The following is a 19,852-nucleotide window of genomic DNA, read 5'->3' as shown; positions in this document are numbered from 1 at the left end:
CCTCTGAGAAAAAGTGACCTTAAAAGAGGAGTAGGACAGGCAACAAAGGAAAGGTATTACAGGTAACTAAAATTTAATTCCACAGCATTAAAACCTGGTGGCAATACCATTCATACAAAAATTAACTTGCAGTCTGAAATCAGTTTCCATGGCTTGGGAGTCTAGGCACAGTTTAGCCAGGTACTCTTCTCAGGTTTCCACAAAGCTTCAGTCAAGGTGTTGGCAAAGGTGCACCCCCACCTGGAAATTTCAGTGAGGAAGATAATCTGCTTGCAAGCTCATTCATTTTGTTGGCCTATTTCCTAATGGTCATATGACTGAGGGCCTTGGTTTTTTTGCTGGCTTTTGGGTAGAGGCTGCCTTCAGTTCTCTTTTGATTAACTCAAAATCAGCTGATTTGGAGCCTGAATTGTATCTGAAAACCCCCTCTACTTTTGCCATATTCTGTTGAATAGAAGCAAGTCATAGGTCATGCCAAGCTCAAGGTTAGAATACACAGGGTGTGAGCACCTGGAATTGGGAATCAGGGAATTCCTTTAGGATTCACCTCACCTAAGTGTGTTATGTGGAAGAGAGATTATACTTATTCTTTTGGCAGAGAGCAGACATCACGAATGGTGCTTTTGTTGACTCTGTGTCAGAATCTGGTTAGCACTGCAAGCATACCTTAAACATAAAAGTAGAGAAGAGGAAGCAGTGAGGCTGCAGCTTTAACCCAGCATCTCTTGCTTTAGACTGTGAGTAGAATTTCTTTATAGCAGTCTTTCCATTTGCTTGTTTACTGTTATTTGGGTTTTCCTCCTCAGGACATCCTCTTTTGGCTCTCCTTTCCTAGAGAAGAGGGTCTAAGCTCCATAGCTTTGCGTGGAGGCCCTTTACAACCTATTATCATTTTTACAGCTCGTGTTTATTATGCCATGCTTTTGTGCTTCTTTCTTCATTTGCTTGAAACATCACTTACTCCTTTTACTAAGAGTAAACTCAAAACTTCTATTTGTGTTTAAGACATAATCCAAATGTTATTATGGATTTCAATTAAAATTGTATTATTGTTCCTCTTAATATATTCTTTGTTTCTTTTTCTTTTCCTCTCTCTTCACTTACCAGAATTGGACAAGGGATAGGGTGGATGAGGAAGCAGAGCAGAAAGCTCTTTTCTTATCCCGAGAGAGACTTTCTTAACTCTTATAATAGGAGACAGCAACCGTTTCTGTAAAGGGCCAGATAGTAACTATTTTAGGGTTTTCAGGCCAAGAGATGAAGCTAAGGATACCATGTAAAAGTACTTACATAACCAGATAAAACAAATTTTCACAAAATTTTTACATAATTGAGTGTGTGTGTATCTAATTCAGGTCTACTAACGAGAAGAATGGAGTTCTTTTTTATGGTAGTAATAGTTTAGTTAATTGGGGTTGAAAGCTAGCGTTACCTGTCAAATTTTTGGAATCAGTTGTGAAAATTTATTTGTTAATGTTGATCTGGAATGAGATTTTATATATTTTATCTTTAAAAATTTGTACTTCCAAATACTGGTAGCAGTCCATGAGCATATGATTTTAATTGAGCACTTTCATCACTAGGAAGGCATTTATAGAATACTCTTAGAGTCATTTTTTGCTGTTTGCCTTTAGTATGTCACTATGTTGCACTTCCAGTAGAATATAGGTGGAGCTTCTCAATTGCACATTTAAATAGATTTTTGAAATATACAGATTTCCTTTAACTTCCATTGACACTGTTGGTTAAGTAATATGTGATAGATTCAAATATTTACTGCAGAATACCTTCTGATGAATAACACAAATAACCATAGGTTTTAAACACCTCACATTTTCATTAGCTTTGTAAATTTGTTCAACAAAGTTTTTTCCTGTTCTATCAGTTGTAGCAGGTTTCACTTCTTGGTGGCTCAGGTGGTAAAGAGTCTACCTACAGTGCAGAAAACCTGGGGTTCTTTCCATGGGTTGGGAAGATCCCCTGGAGAAGGGAATGGCAACCCACTCCCAGTGTTCTTGCCTGAGAAATCCATGGTGAGAGAAGCCTGGCAGGCCACAGTTCATGGGGTCTCAAAGAGTGGGACACGACTGAAGTGACTAACACTTTCACTTGTTTCACTTCAACTTGTACTTAGTGTTTTAGCAATTTCTTTGAAAATATTCTTACCTATAGTTGTTTCATGCAGACTGTACATTGGGTCTAGTTCTTCAGTCACTTCAAATTTGGTATTGATACCCTGAATAAACAAAAACAACTGAGTAACATCTGGCTTAAAAAGCCAAGGAAGAAAGTGACTCATTTGCCTCATCTTTTAACTGACTATTGATGTTGCTTCCATTGTTTTCAGTTCTTCTAGAAAATTATTCTTGCCAAAAAAAAATAGTCTTTAAAGAAGTTTATTTTCTCTGGCCACAGTTTTTCAACTGCTGTCATCAACTGCTTAATTCACAATTGGTAAACATTTCCTTGTTTGGCTAGTAAATAAGCCACTTTGAAACTTCTTTCAGTTGCACTCTCATTTTCATTTTCATACTGTGATGAGATATTACATTTTTAATTTTCTGCTCGTTCTTATCATTGCTTTCCTGCAAGTTGGGCATGTTGTCATGATTCCTTAATCTGATAATGTCCAAATATGTTGTTTTGCTTTAGCATACCTGTAGTGTCCTTGTATCATAAACACAATACTCTGCTGCTTAATTGATAGCAAAATGATCTTCCCTGGTGGCTCAGTGGTAAAGAATCCACCTGCCAAGCAGGAGACCTGGGTTCAGTCCCTGGGTTGGGAAGATCCCCTGGAGGAGAAAGTGGCAACCTGCTCCATTACTACTGCCTGGGAAATCCCATGGACAGAGGAGCCTGATGGGCTACAGTCCATGGGGTTGCAGAGGCAGACATGACTGAGCACTCTCTGCAGTGCTTTAAAACTGTAACTTTTAAAATTCATTCTTCTCTTTGTTTTGACATGTTGGGTATGTACTAGTAATAAAATATCATTGTACAGTGATACACATGGCACTCAAAATGCTGTTGAATTCTGACAGTGCCCCTGTGATTTATAGTGCTAAGCCACAGTACAAAGCAATGAGAGAGCCACATACAATTTCTGTAGTAGCTATCAACTCTGCTATTGTAGTGCAAGAGTAGTATGCAGTATGTGTAATGTGTGATCCAGTGTGATTATATTCCAGTAAAACTTTATTGGACACAAATAGGAATTTCACATTTTCACATTATGAAATATTATTTTGATTTTTTTCAACCATTTAAAGTTACAAAGACTATTCTTAGCTCATGGGCCAATAAGAAATAAGTGGTGGACTAAATTTGATCTTGGTCTAAGTTTGCTAATTCTTGCTGTAAAAAAGAAATAGAATTATTTGATTTGTTTTGACGCAACACCTAGTATCAGTCATCACTGTTGATCTCAAATCTTTCCACCTTACTGCATTTTTAAGTGGGAAGAAATAAAAGGAAGCATTGCAAAAGTTAATTAAATGGTAACTTATCTGTGAAAGTCACATGAGGACTTGGCTTCAGGATAAACAGTATTCTTGTTGAAATAAATATTGCATTTGCACATCTCTTATTCTTTAATCATATTATTAGATTAAAAGATTTAGAAAAAGTTAAATACAGCATTCAAGAAAATATAGCATTTAAATATAAAGAAAGATATTCTTGGATTAAGTTGATAAATTAATGTGTTATCCTAGTTACATTTTTCCATTTAGAAAAAAATTGAGATTGGCTTCTCAGTGAATCATGAATCTATGCTTCATGAGAGAAAATACAATAATGTGGTACTTGAAAAAATTAGGTGAACTTAAAAGTGTTTTTTATCTGCTAAAGTGCATCCCATGAACTATTTCTCACGTGTGTGTGTGTGTGTATGTGTATACACACACACACAGAAACATTGATCTCTGTGGGAAAACGGTAAAGGACCAGTGTTTTATTACAGGAAGATTGAGTCAGAAACCTCTTTCATTATTCAATATGGATAAATTTAAAATGCCATGGGATATATTGAGAAGTAGTTGAAGTTAAAGTATTATAAGGTGAGCAAGAATAGAATATACTTGAGTTATTCCCTCCAACTCCAAGGGAGAACTGGCAGAAATCTTCACTCAACCCTCTTTTTCAGGTGTAGTTAACCTCAAGATGAGAGCCTTCCCGTACTATAAGTTCTGTCACTTGTTTGGATACATAAGCATGATGCAGTAAGGTCTGTAGTTTGGTGCCTGGGGAAGCAACAGGAAGTAGTATTAAGAATAGGCTTTGGAACCAGAGATGAAGGATTTTAATCTTAGATGCATCATTTATGAGCTCTGATTTTACTAATGATTGAACAAAATCATTTAACTTCTCTCAGCTACAGGTTCCTCATTTATAAAAATGGGATATAATATCACTGTATGTAATTTTTGTGAAGGATTAGAAATATTATGTGGAAAGTGCCTGGCAGATTAGGCGTTCAGTAAATAGTAGCAATGTTGATTTGGTCTTATGTCAATGTGTCAGTTTTCATATTATACTAGACATCTCTTGTATTTAGGTAGAAATGATAGTCACAGATTAAGCAGAGGGACTGAATTGATTATGGAGACCAATTCCCATCATTATTCCTCCTGATACCCATTTTTGCTGTGTAGTGTAATTAACCCATGATTTCAAAATGTCACCAGTTACACATTTAGTTTCCTAAATGTAAATTTTAGGAATGGACATATCCACTCTCAGCTTCACCTTTGTGTGATAGTAATATGTCCTTCAGAAGGGGTATGGAATATGCCTTGTTAGGGTTATCTTAAATTGTTTCCATTTCTTAACAATCGTATAGTATAGTACAGGAAATCTTATTAATTCTCATACCGCTTTAGCATACATACTTTAGTTCTCCTGTAGTACATTGGGCACAGTGACTAGTATACATTCTTGCTATGCTCTATTTAAAATTTCAGTCATTCTTCAAATACACTGAGATTATGTAACCATTTAAGTTTTCCCATTATTGAAAAAGTTGAATGAAATTACAATTATTTGTGTTCTAACAGACATTTATTAAATGTTTAATAAATCTAGCAAACATTTATTAAATATGTGCCAGGCATTGTGCCAGGTGCTAAGACTGGGAAGATGAAAAAAGCCCAGTATTAATATCTGCTTTCAACTTGCTTACATATAGAGGAGTAAGAGGGAAAGATAGACATATAATAGTAGGAGAGTGTGATAGTACCATTATATTATGGCATTATGTACTCAGAAGGGATTCCAGATAATAAGATATGAATAAATGTTATTGTAATTGATCAGTAATTGGAGTGTTTTACATTTGTAATAATTTGTGTCATGACTTGACCAAAGTGTGTCTTTTCATTGTAAAATCTATGCTATTCTGAGTGGTTCCATTTCCAAACATAAAAGATCTTCACTTTTGGTATATTAACTTTAGAAAAGCTCAGTTGTACTAGATTTTTGATAATGTTAAATCATGATTTTTATCCCCATTTATTTTTTCTCATAAGAAATACATTTTTGAAGTACAGTTGCCTTGAATTTCCATTGAGAAAATGAACTTATTTTATCATTAGTAGCATCTATAGCTTTATATTATACTTAAATATTTTTAGTCATTGGGCAGGTATCAGGTGCATTTCAATAGTAATTATCATTTTCTTTGCAGTAGTGGTTCTGTGTATAGTTTGTATGCTGATGAAGATGAGGAAATAGAGCCTTCTCCTTCTGGGCAACAGATAATTGAAAATTCAATAACTATGAATAAGATGAAGCTGCTGAAGGCTAAGATGGAGAACATGAATCTCAGCAAAAAGGTGAAGCTTGGCCAGGTCTTTCTTGAGTTTATCCTTGCAGGGCTCGCAGCATTGAGGTCTGTTGGTAATTGTTGGGAAAAAATTTTATATAAAATATTATTCATCTCAAGTTTCTGACCTCATTTATTGAAATATTAACTATAAAGAATTAATTTTTTTTCAGCCAGCAGTGTATTTAATGTGATAATATTGCACTCAAAATAACTCATGGCTTTAAAAAATTTCATGGGTCTAGAACTAAGAAGGATAATAAAAGAGAGTCTAACCTTAATTTTGCAAGTTACTTTTTAAAATGCTGTTAATATTTACTTATTATGGATAGGTCTGTCTGGGTGTTGATAAGGAATGTTTAGCTATCTTAGATATTGTCCATTTTCCAGAATAATTGAATGAATTCTCTCCAAACTGAATGAGAGTTACAGTTTTCATGGATTCTTACCAGTATTTGATATGGTTCTTCTTTTTTATTTTTGTCATTCTCATTGGTGTGTAGTGGCATTACATTATAGTTTTAATTTTCATTTCTCTGATTAATGAAGTTGAGCACCTTTCATATATTTTATTGGGTATTTGGATATCCTTTTTTGTAAAAATGTGTATTCAGATTTTTTGCCCATTTAAAAAATTGGATTGTATTCATTTTGCATACTGATTTTTTTGGAGATTTTTATATATTCTGTTTATTAGTTCTTTGTCATATGTATATCACTACTCTATAACTTTGCTTTTCACTCTGTTGATAACTTTTTCTTTATTGAAATGTACTATGTACATAAAATAAAATTCACAAGTCTTGAATATAGCTTGATGAATTTCTACGTTTATATAGTCATGTAGGTACAACTCAAATTAAAATAGGACCTGTTTTTCTCTCCAGATTTCCTTATAGACTTTCCCAGTCAATGCCTACCTTTCCCTACTCCCCAAATAACTACTATTCTTACATGTGTCGTCACAAATTAGTTTTTACTGTTCTTGAACTTGGTATAAATGATATCATATGTAATATACTTTCTTTTTTTTTGATCTGGTTTCTTTTGCTCAACATAATACTTTTGCAGTTCATCCATTTGTTGCATGTATCGGTTCATCCTCTTTTACTGCTGTGTACTAATCCATTGTATGACTATACAGGCATACCTCGGAGATATTGCAGATTTGGTTCCAGACCGCCACAATAAAGCGAATATCACAATAAAGTGAGTCAACACGAATTTTTTGGTTTCCCAGTGCATATAAAATCTATATTTCACTATACTATAGTCTGTTAAGTGTACAATAGCATTATGTCTAAAAACCAATGTACATACCTTAATTGAAAATATTTACTTCTAAAAAATGCTAGTCATCATCTGAGCCTTCAGTGAGTTGTAGTAGTAACATCAAAGATCACTGATCACAGATCACCATAAGAAATACAATAATAATAATGAAAAAGCCTGAAATACTACAAGAATTACCAAAATGTGACCCAGAGATGCAAAGTGAGCAAATGCTGTTGGAAAAATGGCATCAATATAGATTTGCTCAATGCAGGGTTGCAGCAAACCTTCAGCTTGTAAAAAAGCAATATCTACAAAGTGCAATAAAACGAGGTATGCCTGTACTTCGTTTATTCTTTCTCCTTTTGACATTTTTGGCTTTCATCAACAAAGCTGCTTTGAGCATTCTTTTATACATGTCTTATGTGGACACATGCACTCTTTTCTTTGGGATATGTAGCTAGGAATGGACTTGTAGAGTACTTCTGGGCTCTTAATTCTGTTCTATTGGCCAGTATGTCTGTCTTTATGCCAGTACTACACTTTTCTGATTACTGAGCTTTGCACTAGGTTTTGAAATCAGGAAGTGTGAGACCTGCAGCTTTGTTCTTTGTCAAGATTATTTTGACTCTTTGGAGTTCCTTGTGGTCACTTACAAATTTTAGGATGGATTATTATATTTTTGCAAAAAAAAAATCCATTGGGATTTTGATAGGGGTTATATTTAATCTTTAGATCCATGTGACTCATGGCTCTGAACTTCTTAGTTTACAAATATGTGGAATAATATATATTTTTGATACATCTTTTTTTATTGATTTGTAGTTTAATATCACTGTAGTCAGAGAACACACTCTAAATGATTTCAGACCTTTGAAATAAGTTGAGGATTGATTTGTGACTAAGCATATTGGTAAATGCCACTTGGAAAGACTGTAGTCTGTCACTGTGTGTGTGTGTGTGTGTGTGTGTGGTATTCTGTATGTATCAGTTAGGTAAGTGTTATTTGTATTCAGTCTTCTGGAGCCTTTCTGATTTTTGTGTGTGTCTGTTTTCCATCAGTTATCGAAAGAAGTTTATTAGAAATCTCCCCTTTGGTTGTGAATTTGTGTTTCTTCTTTTAGTATGTTTATTTTTGCTTTATATATTTTGAAACTGTCAAACTAGGTCAAGTGATCTAGTACAGATTTGTTTGATATCCAAGGAATTATGGTATCTTTCTTGTAGTTTGTATTATTATAAATGTGTTTCTCTTGTAATGCACTTGTCTTAAAAGCTATTTTGTCTAATATTAGTGTAGCTAAGCTAGCTTTCTTTTGATTTATATTTCTATTGTATATCCTTTCTATTTTATTACTTTAGTCCTTCTATGTTTCTATATTTTAAGAATTTTTCTTACAATCAGTGGATGATGGACTTATTATTTTTTTATCCAAACTGACAAGCTTTTCATTCTGTAACATTTAATATAATTACCAATACATGTGGATTTTTATCATCTTACTATTTGTTTTCTATTTAACCACCTGTTTTATGTTTCTTTTTCCTCTCTCTTTTTTCCTTTCTTTAGTCTACTTTTTGTTTTTCAGTTTTTATCCTATTACTTTATTTATTATTAGTTTTTTCAAATGGTTACTCTAGAGATTATTTGTACATTCTTGACTATAGTATAATAAAAATGATTTTTATCCCTTTTTTTTAATGCTAGAATCTTAGAACACTAACTCCAGTTATACATATGAACATCTTTTGTGTTGTTTTTGTCATGCATTTTAATTTATGTATATTTTGAACACCTCAAGTTGTTTTATATTGCCAATATTATTTATATTTATCCGTATACTTACCTTTTCTGTTGCTCTTTATTCTTTCCTGCAATTACTTGCTTCCTTTAAAGATTATTTTCCTTCTTCTGAATCTTCTAGCCTTTTTTTTCCATTTATGACTCTTGGCAAATAAATCTCTCAGTCTTTGTCTGAACCCTTACTTTGCCTTTTTTTATTTTGAAAAATGTTCAGTCCTTCAGAAATGTTATACCTGTGAACATCCATGGATATTTTACCTAGATTCAACAATTAACATTTTTTCTACATTTGCTTTCTCTGTTTTTTTTTACCTGATTCATTTGGGAGTTAGTTGCAAATATCATGACATTTCCCCCTAAATATTCAATATATAACTCCTAAGAATAGAGTCTTCTCCTATATAGCTGCAATACAGTTATCATACACATAATTTATCACTGATACACATTATATAATCTACATTCATATTTCTTCATTTCTCAATAATGTATTTGCTAGCATTTTGTTTTATTTTGATTTTTTGTTCTCTTTTCAATTTGAGATCCAATCAAGAATCATGTGTTATATTTAGTTGTAATGTTTTCTTGGTCTGCTTTTTTATGCAGAATTATTTCTTAGCCTTTTTTAAACGTTCATGTCAGATAGTTTTGAAGTGTTGGCTAGTTTTGCAGAATACCCTCAATTTGAATTTATCTTATTGTTTCATCATGATTAGATGCAAGTCAAACATTTTTGGCTGGATATTACATTATCTACATTTTCCTATATTTCTGGGTTGGGAGTTTTGGTATTTCATCAGGTATTCCATTCTTTGTCATGCTCATATCAGTCCATATCTTAAAGATAAGTGCTAAGGCTTTATATTTTTAATTTTTAACTTTAACCATACATCATGAATTGTTGTGACACTTCTATTAAAATCAACTATATTGGGAACTCCTAGACCACTCCTAGATTTGATGATTTGCTTGAAGGACTCACAGGACTAGCATATCATTTTACTCATGGTTAAGATTTATTTTAGCAAAAGGGTACAAAGCAAAATCAGCAAAGGGAAAAGGTGCATGGTGGGTGAAGTATAGAGGAAATCAGGTACAAACTTTCCCAATGAAGTCTCATAAGATGTATATAATTACTTTGTCAGTGAATTTTATCAGCACATGTGGAATGTTACTAGGGAAGCTTATTAAAGACTTTGTGCCCAGGGATTTCATTAGGAGCTCTTAATGAAGGCACCCTCTGCCTAGCATGTACCAAAATTCCAGATTCCCAGAAGAAAAGTCGACGTTCAGCATAAACCGTATTGCTTGCACAAACAAGTTAGGCACAATGAGTGTCTCCTACACGTTAGGGTAGCAGGAATCTTCTTGAAATACAAGTTTCTAGAAGCCAGCCAAGGGCCAGACTTGCAAGCAGGCATTTTCAAGGATAGCAGTTTAGGTCATCTATTAACTCTCTTTTGCAGTAGCTACCTATCCAAACACTTGACTCACCTTACTAGGAAAAGTTGTTGGGGATCTGAAATAGGTCAGCTGTGTCATATCTAATCAATTTTCTTCTCAACAAAACTGACAAATAATCAATAATGATGAAAAAGAAAATTGGTTTTCTTTAACATTGTCGGAAATTATACTCAATGAGGAAAGATAGCAAAATGCTTCTCAATCATAAGCTGAAGATTTTAATCTTTTTAAATATTTTAGATTGAGGTAATCCAAATGCCAATATGTAAGTAACATTTTCTTACTTCGATAATTTTTGTTAATGGGTGGAGAAAATGATTGTGTAAAGAATTATGTATTCATTCCTTTCTTTTAGCCTAAGAAAGCTGTCAAGGTAAAACCTCGTCCACCCATAGCTCCTCGACCTTCTAGTAGTTCCACAGCAGCTGCTCGCCATAGATTGTTAAGAGTTCTTCCCCACATTGGGCAGTCTTGTTTACCTTCTCCTGGGAACACATATCTACCTGACTTGGCCAGCAGTGCAGTTTCAAGTTTGGCAGCTCTGCCCCCTGCTGATAGACCCATATCATCTATCACTAGTGATTTCCTTAAAGAAGATGATAACTGGGAGAGTTACACACTGTCTCATTCCAGTAGTGGCTTCAAACTGCCATCTCAGGTACCTCATATGGAGTTTGAAACTGACAAAGAGCTTGCTGATACTATTCTCCATCTTGGATCATCCCTGCCTAGGCGGACAAAGCACTTTTCAGGAAATCTGTCATCTAACAATGAGGATGACACTGTTTTATTTCCAACTTCAGAAGAGTGTGTAACTGAAGAATCACTTCTACCTGAAGTGGGTTCATTTGCTTCCATTACAGAAGGAAATGCTGATGAACAGAGCAGTGGTGTAGAAGGCACACGGAAGGTAAACCCAGAATTCTCTCTCATTAATGGTGATAAAGGGTTGAAAGCTAAAGAGCAGCTTAAACATGTTGCAAAAGTGTTGAATGGTGAATCAGTAGAGCCTTCAGTTCTCAAACACCATGAATTAAGTCCTCACAAGAATAGACTCTTATCACCTCTTCGCTGTTCTGCACCAATGTCATTCCATAATTCTCTGGTGAAACCACAGAGACAGTCCAAGTGTTTTGAGTCTGGGAGCCTCCAGTCTTCTGCTTCACAAAACGTGCTTCGGTCCTTGGATGTTCGAAATATAACTGATTCTTCTTTCTCTAGGACTACTCGCTTTCGAGCTGTTAAAGTTGATTCACCTGGGAAAAGATCTGATATTATTTCTAAAGTTGAGGCTCGGGATATCACAGAAATGGCTAACAGGGCATCCAAAGAGCCTGTTGGTTTTGTAAATAATATAGGTTTTCTTGCTTCGCTGGCCCAGAGTGCAAGCAGAGACAGCTTACAGAGTGCACGTGGGGCAGGCAGGCTGCGGACCTCTGGAATTGGGCTGTCTGCAAACCTCCAGCATTTTCAGGAAGAAAGCCTTAGGAAAAGTTCTCCTCAGTTAGAACCTACAGAATTTTTTTTAGTAAGTATTTGCCTTTCAATATGTTCTACTAGTTATTCTTGTAGTGATTCAGGATACTTTGTTTTTTGTTTACATGTTAAAGAGGTCTAAGGTTGAATTCTTTTCATAACTTCCTCTTAAAATGTCTGTCTAGTATATAGAAATTTTTTGACAGTTGAATTTTATATAATGTTTTACTTCTAAATTTAGAACTGTAATTTGAAAGTAATTTAATATAAACTAGTTTTTTATAGTGCCTTAAGATGATTTTAATTTTAAACAATTTATCATGTATTTTAAAATGCTAAATATTTTAATTAATGTTTTTCCCTAATAAGAACTTTGATTTGAGACATCAAATTTTACTCTCTTCCATCCGAGTACTAACCAGACCTGACCCTGCTTAGCTTCCAAGATCAGACAGGGTCAGGCACGTTCAGAGCTAACCAGACCTGACCTTGCTTAGCTTCTAGGCTCAGACAGGATCAGGCACATTCATAGTCATATGGCCATAGACAACTTTTACTCTCTTGAAGGTAAAGAATAAGTACAATATTGATGGATGTGACAGCCAGGTCCCAAGTTAATTTACCTAAAAATAGATTAAATAATTTAAAATGAAAGTTCATCAACATTTTTGTCATAAAATATAATTATTTCATGTTAGGTAATCTCTGTTTTCCATTAACTCACCTCTGTAGATGTTTTGTGTTTTAATTGTAGTCTGCCCGTGGTATTGGAATGAATGGAAATAATACAACATCAGGGAAAAGAGTAGGTAAGCTACAGATAATTTTAAAAACAATATAAGGCTAATAATCATAGCATTATACATACTATGAATTTGAATTTTCAAAGAGTAATGAAAAGAACATTCTCTGTGGTATATACAGAGTAAACTTCCTTAGACTTTGTTCCACTAAAGAAAATGATTAAGAGAACTGAATGTAGGGCATATTTGAAGAATAAAACAAAAATTGAAACTGAGGTCTCTGTTGTCTGGAAAAGGATATGGTCTATGTGAAAAGATAAGATGAATGAAAAATTAACATGTATTTCACAATTTATCTAGTCCCTGGCCACTCTAGAGCCATGCTGGGTACAGGATGAATTTTGAGAAAATACTCTAGAAAGGTGTTTCTTAAACTCATGGTCCAATATCAAGGACAGTAAGAGCTCCATTTGATGAACTGGTTATTTCTGGATAAAAGAAAGGGACAGTCTCTTTGACTAGCCCTTTCCAAGGCATACTAGCAGAAATGACTATATTATTAGCATTACTTCTACCAGTAATATCTTAAAGGTATACTGGCCAAATATTTCCAAAGAAGCCATTACAATCATCTTTTGTGTTCTAATACCCAGTCTAGAGATGGAAACTCTTAACAAATATGTACCACGTTTGTAGCCCCAAGATTCTAAAGGATACATTATGTGTTATGATTGTCATGTGAATTTCATGTCTTTAAAGAGATAACTAAGGTTTGTTTCCACTACTGTATAAAGCCCAAGGTTCTAAAGTTGTAATATATCTACTTTTTTCAATTTTTTATTGTAATAAAATTTGCTGTCCTAACCATTTTTAAGTGTACAATTGAATGGTATTAAGTACATTCACATTTTTAGCCAAACAATATCACCATGTATCTCCAGAACTCATTTCATCTTCAAAATCGAAACTCTGAACCCATTAAACTTTAACTCCTCATTACTCTCTCTCCCCAAACTCTGGCAACCACCGTTCTTTTTTCTGTCTATAATTTTAACTACTCTCAGTACCTCACATAAGCGAAATCATTCGGTAATTGTCTTTTTGTGCCTGGCTTACTTTATGTAGCATAATGTTCCCAAGGTTCATCTATGTTGTAGCATGTGTCAAAATTCCCATACTTTTTAAGCTGAATAATACTCCATTGTTGTATATACAGTATCTTGCTTACCTATGCATCTATGAATGGACAAGTGTCACTTCCACATTTTAGCTACTGTGAATAATGTTACTACAAACACAAGTGTACAAGTATCTCTTTGAGACTCTGATTGCAATTCTTTTGAGTGTATATCCAGAAGTGGCATTACTGGATCATATGGTAGTTCTGTTTTTAATTTTTAAAAAAATTTTTTTAGGAATTACTGTATTCTTTTCCATAGTAGCTGTGCTGTGTTACATTCCCAGCAGCAGTGTACAAGGTTTCCAATTTCTGTTTCTCACCATACTTGTTATTTTCTGTTTTGTTTGATAGTGAGCATCCTAACAGATATGAGGTGGTATCTTATTGTGATTTAGATTGGCATTTCCCTGATGATTAGTTATGTTGAATATCTCTTAATGTGCTGTTTGGAGATCTTTGGAGAATTGTGTGTTCAAATTCCTTGCCCTGGAGGCAAGAAACAACAAAAAAAAATACCTTGCCCATTTTTGAATTTGTTTCTTAGTTTTCTTGTCTCCATATATTCTAGATATTAATTCCTTATGTATGGTTTGCAAATATTTCTCCCATCTATAGGTCACCTTTTTACTCTGTTGATTATGTCTTGATGCTCAACAGTTTTTAATTTTCATAAAGTTCAATTTGTTTTTTTTTCTTTGTTGCCTGTGCCTGGTATTGTGTTCAATAAATTGTTGCCAAATCCACTGTTAATGAAGCTTTTCCCTTACATTTTCTTCTAGAAGTTGTGTAGTTTTAGGTCTTACATACATTTGATTAATACATTTGAATTAATTTTTATACATGGTGTAATGTAAGGGTCCAACTTCATTCTTTTCCGTGTGGATATCCAGTTTTCGGGGCTTCCCTGATAGCTGCATTGGCAAAGAATCAGCCTGCAATGCAGGAGACCCTGGTTTGATTCCTGGGTCAGGGAGATCCGCTGGAGAAGGGATAGACTACCCACCCCAATATTCTTGGACTTCCCTTGTGGCTCAGCTGGTAAAGAATCCACCTGCAATGTGGGAGACCTGGGTTCAATCCCTGGGTTGGGAAGCTTCCCTGGAGAAGGGAAAGGCTACCCACTCCAGTACTCTGGCCTGGAGAATTCCATGGATTGTATAGTCCCATGGGGTTGCAAATTTTTCATTCAGTTTTGGAGGCTATATTTGTTTAAAAAAAAAACTGTCTTTTCCCTCATCAAATGGTCTTATTAGTACCTTGTCAAAAATCATTTGATTATATTTGTGAGAGTTGATTTCAGAGTTCTCTGTTATGTTCCATTGATCTATATGTCTGTCTTTATGCCAGTGCCATGCTGTTTTTGATTAATGTATCTACTTTTAATCTTACAGTTATTTTCCTTTGTACATGTGTGCTAAGTTGCTTCAGTTGTGTCCAGCTCTTTGCGACTCCGTGGACTGTAGCCCGCCCGGCTCCTCTGTCTATGGGATTCTCCAGGCAAGAATACTGGTGTGGGTTGCCATACCCTTCTCCAGGGGATCTTCCCGACCCAGGGATCGAACCTGCATCTCTTACATATCCTGCATTGGCTGGTGGGTTCTTTACCACTAGTGCCACCTGGAAAGCCATAAATAGATGTCAATTTTCTTTTGACATCTATTTAAATCTGTCTTGTACTAATCCACAGCTGAGCCTCTTGGAAGTTTGAGTTGTACTTATTCTATCTCTCTAAACTCTAATTTAAGCTACAGTGCTTTCTTCTGAAACTGCTGTTGCTGAAAAGATCTTCATAATTTTCAATTCAATGGATGATTCTGTATACTTATCTTGATTGTTATGGTCCTTCTTCTTAAGAGTTTTTCTCTTTCCTTTCTTTTTTTATTCTGGGCTGTTAACATTTTTGTAGATTTTTGTTTTTGTGTTTTTTTAAACTTCCGGTTTCTTTTGAACTTGTTTTACCAGCCCCTCTGCTTGTCCCCAGATATATACTCTTTTTTTTTTTTTTTCTTTTTTTTTTTAATTTATTTTTTTTTTCCAGTGGGTTTGTCATACATTTGATATGAATCAGCCATAGATTTACACGTATTCCCCATCCCGATCCCCCCTCCCATCTCCCTCTCCACCCGATTCCTCTGGGTCTTCCCAGTGCACCAGGCCGGAGAAGTTGTCTCATGCATCCCACCTGGGCTGGTGATCTGTTTCACCATAGATAGTATACATGCTGTTCTTTTGAAACATCCCACCCTCACCTTCTCCCACAGAGTTCAAAAGTCTGTTCTGTATTTCTGTGTCTCTTTTTCTGTTTTGCATATAGGGTTATCGTTACCATCTTTCTAAATTCCATATATATGTGTTAGTATGCTGTAATGTTCTTTATCTTTCTGGCTTACTTCACTCTGTATAATGGGCTCCAGCTTCATCCATCTCATTAGGACTGGTTCAAATGAATTCTTTTTAATGGCTGAGTAATATTCCATGGTGTATATGTACCACAGCTTCCTTATCCATTCATCTGCTGATGGGCATCTAGGTTGCTTCCATGTCCTGGCTATTATAAACAGTGCTGCGATGAACATTGGGGTGCACGTGTCTCTTTCAGATCTGGACACACAGAGACTATAAGTAAGGTGAAAAGACAGCCGTCAGATTGGGAGAAAATAATAGCAAATGAAGAAACAGACAAAGGATTAATCTCAAAAATATACAAGCAACTCCTGCAGCTCAATTCCAGAAAAATAAATGACCCAATCAAAAAATGGGCCAGAGAACTAAACAGACATTTCTCCAAAGAAGACATACAGATGGCTAACAAACACATGAAAAGGTGCTCAACATCACTCATTATTAGAGAAATGCAAATCAAAACCACAATGAGGTACCATTACACACCAGTCAGGATGGCTGCTATCCAAAAGTCTACAAGCAATAAATGCTGGAGAGGGTGTGGAGAAAAGGGAACCCTCTTACACTGTTGGTGGGAATGCAAACTAGTACAGCCACTATGGAAAACAGTGTGGAGATTCCTTAAAAAACTGGAAATAGAACTGCCATATGACCCAGCAATACCACTTCTGGGCATACACACTGAGGATATATACTCTTTTGATTGATTTCATTTAGGTCATCAACTGCTACCTGCAGTTTGCATGTGTGTAGTCGCTTAGTCGTGTCTGACTCTTTGCGACTCCATGGACTGCAGCCCACCAAGCTCCTCTGGCCATCAGATTTTCTAGGCAAGGATACTGGAGTGGGTTGCTATTTCCTTCTCCAGGGGATCTTCCCAACCCAGGGATCGAACCCAGGTCTCCTGCACTGCACGCAGATCCTTTACTGACTGAGCTACCCAAACTAGAGCTGTGTAACTTGCTGCCATTTCCTTCCTGCCATACAATAATAACAGTATCATTCTCAATTACTTAGAAGAGTTTTTGAAAATTCTGGCATAAGTTTTGTTTAATTAAGTTTTTCCATTGGTTACCTTTGCTTTTTACTGTAAGGTCTTCCTTGGAAATCATACCCATCTTCATCGTTTTAGTTATCATTTTTAGGCAGATGACTACCAAACTTGTATCACAAACACTGCCTTATTACATTATTGGCTGACTTTTCTGTTGGGTGAATTTTTATAGATCATCGTGTTAGACCAAATATTAAAGTAGAAAGTGCCAAACACGTGCCTTAATCCAAATATCTTTACTCTCATTCTGAAAAGCAACTCTTCACATCGGCATTATTTTATTGACTTTTTCTTTTTCCATATATGTTCATTACATGTTGGAGAGAAGGCTTCAGAGAAGAGTTGATAATTGGTGATATCTTCTTACTGGATAAGTAGAATTTTACTAACTTGACAAAAGTTACTGAGCATTTTAGAAGAGGAGATGGCACTTGTAAATGGATCTGGTGCATCATTCAGGGTGGGGATGATGTGGCACATGATAGAGCATGACTCTGAAAAGTTATAAAGGCATATTGGACACATAAGTCCTTGAATGTCGGTCCATGGAAGTTGAATTTTTCCTCTTTGTAGGAGGGAACTTACCTATTTGGGCTGGTTCCCAGCATGGAGCATGTGACTAATAAATTTTTTTTCTCTAGTGGGGAGGAGGATAAATGGAAACCGTTGTTGTAGGAGAGGACTGCAGTTATGTTTATGTGCCACCTCATTCTGGTCACTGCTGGGTTCTGTTTCTGCACATTCGCAAGAGTTCCTGAATGAAAAAAGGGTTGGGAAACTTACGTACCCCAAGGAAACAAAAACATGAAAATATGACTACACTAAACTAAATTTTTGTCAACAGATTCTTTTTTTTTTTTTAACTTTTGTTTAAGGAACAACATCCTAAACCTGAATTCCAAAGATAATTGCTATTGGATGAACTTCAGAGGATATCTGGTAGTATGTGCCTTTCCTCTGTGTCCTATGCAAATGCCTGTCTTATTTTTATTACTTAAGAAGAGGAAAGTATCCCATCACCTTTGTGAAATGTTCTTAAGAACTCTTAAGTGCCCTTGAAGAAGAAAGTGCTTATTGGCTTGAGTTGGTACCTGACCACCATTAGAAGTCATAAGTTAGTTTCCAGTTTGGGGCATTTTTTTTTTTTTTTCTCAGTTTTGGGTAAGATCTGGGAGTGTATCTTAGACTAGTCATAAAGCATTAATTTTATTCTGCTTGATATACAGAACCCGATCTGGATTGTGGCAAAAGGCATACTGCCAATTAACTGTAACTCCAACTTTTTGAACCCCTTGGAGGATTACTTTTAGCTTGCTAGTAGCATTAAGCCCAGGCCTCCCAAACCTTTTTTGGTAGTAGAGAATGGGTCCCATTTCCATTGACACTCTACACTGTTCTTCTTCTCACTCCTTCCCTTTGTTTTTGCTTTGTTTGCTTCTTCCTTCTTGGCCTCTGGGTGCCACCAAGCACCGTGTACTTGGACTTTAGTGTGACAGCTATGGATGAGGACATTGAGCCTCTGCTCATGAGTGGGGTTTGTTGGAGTTCTGCTCAGTTTTAAAAGCATTTCACTTAGTTTTAAACTGATTTAATTCTTTCTCATATAATAGCAGATGTGCTGTTATATTTAAGATAAAAAATCAACCTGTTGCTATAGCCCAGAATTTAGTAAATGTTTTTTGGAACGGTTGTAGTACTGTGAAATTGAACAGTGCACCCTACAGATCACTATTGGTGATACTGCTTTAAAAATTCAGAATGCTTTCTGTTGTGAGAAGAACTGAGTTGACCTTTGAAACTTAGGGAGTTAGAAACTTAGGGAGAAAAATACATGTCCTGTTATCTTAAAAATGAACAAATTGAAGTTTTAAAGTTAAATAATTTGCTCATGGTTCGATGAATTTAGTTTCTATGGTATAGTTAGTACTAAGAAATCAGTTTCATGATATTCTCATGCTCCTTCTTGGTGTGAAAGAACAGGGTGATTTTAATACATACTATGTTGTTCCTTAAATACGATTTTGAGCCAGACATTTTTCTTGATTATCTGTCAAAGTTTAGTGTACTTTAAATATACATATTGCCCTCAGAAACAATCAGAAAGGTGTTGGTATGTATAAAAATGTCTTAGTCAGTAGAAATTACCATGTCTTAAGAGAAATAACAGTTCTAGTTCATCTTTATTACAGACTCTGTAAATAATTCGATATAAAAAAGCACAAATTAATATTTATGGCTTAGAGGTTTGCTGTGACAGGAATGTGTTTAATGTTTTGTTTTATAGCATTTCACATTTAGAATTTTATTTCTGTATTAATCAAGGTGTCCTTTCTCTGAACAGGAGAATGTACTCATCACCTCCCACCTGTGAAAGCCCCTATTCAAACAAAGAAGAAAACAACAAAGCATTGTTTTCTTTGTGGAAAGAAAACTGGACTGGCTACTAGCTACGAATGCAGGCAGGTTGGCTAGCTGAAAAGTTGAGATGCTTTGTGGTAACCCAGCTTAAGGATACAATAGAAAATGTTCTCTAAATTGCCTCTTCATAATACCATTTAGATGATGTTCAAATAGCAGTCCTCAGCTGAACTCCTTATTGGCTGAAGTAAAGAGCAAATAGATAGCTTATGCA

The 19,852-nt window shown here is 35.3% G+C and overlaps 1 protein-coding gene across 5 annotated transcripts in view; it reads left to right on the top strand.

Moving 5' to 3' along the window:
* Window positions 1-19,852, top strand: part of ZFAND4 (zinc finger AN1-type containing 4) — a 55,445-nt gene that overhangs the window by 30,018 nt on the left and 5,575 nt on the right. For 3 of the 5 annotated variants that reach the window (XM_043476316.1, XM_043476313.1, XM_043476312.1), the window contains 4 exons: window positions 5,687-5,834; window positions 10,720-11,892; window positions 12,595-12,649; window positions 19,562-19,679. In XM_043476316.1, coding sequence (XP_043332251.1) covers window positions 5,687-5,834; window positions 10,720-11,892; window positions 12,595-12,649; window positions 19,562-19,679 — 1,494 coding nt within the window. The remainder of the gene's footprint in view (window positions 1-5,686; window positions 5,835-10,719; window positions 11,893-12,594; window positions 12,650-19,561; window positions 19,680-19,852) is intronic. The other 2 variants (XM_043476315.1, XR_006270841.1) reach the window with 2 other exon arrangements.

The sequence above is a fragment of the Cervus canadensis genome, chromosome 8, assembly GCF_019320065.1.
Source record: "Cervus canadensis isolate Bull #8, Minnesota chromosome 8, ASM1932006v1, whole genome shotgun sequence".
In the NCBI taxonomy this organism is placed as follows: Eukaryota; Metazoa; Chordata; class Mammalia; order Artiodactyla; family Cervidae; genus Cervus; species Cervus canadensis.
Note: the sequence above shows the minus strand (reverse complement) of the source record. Positions and strands in the feature narration are given on the sequence as shown.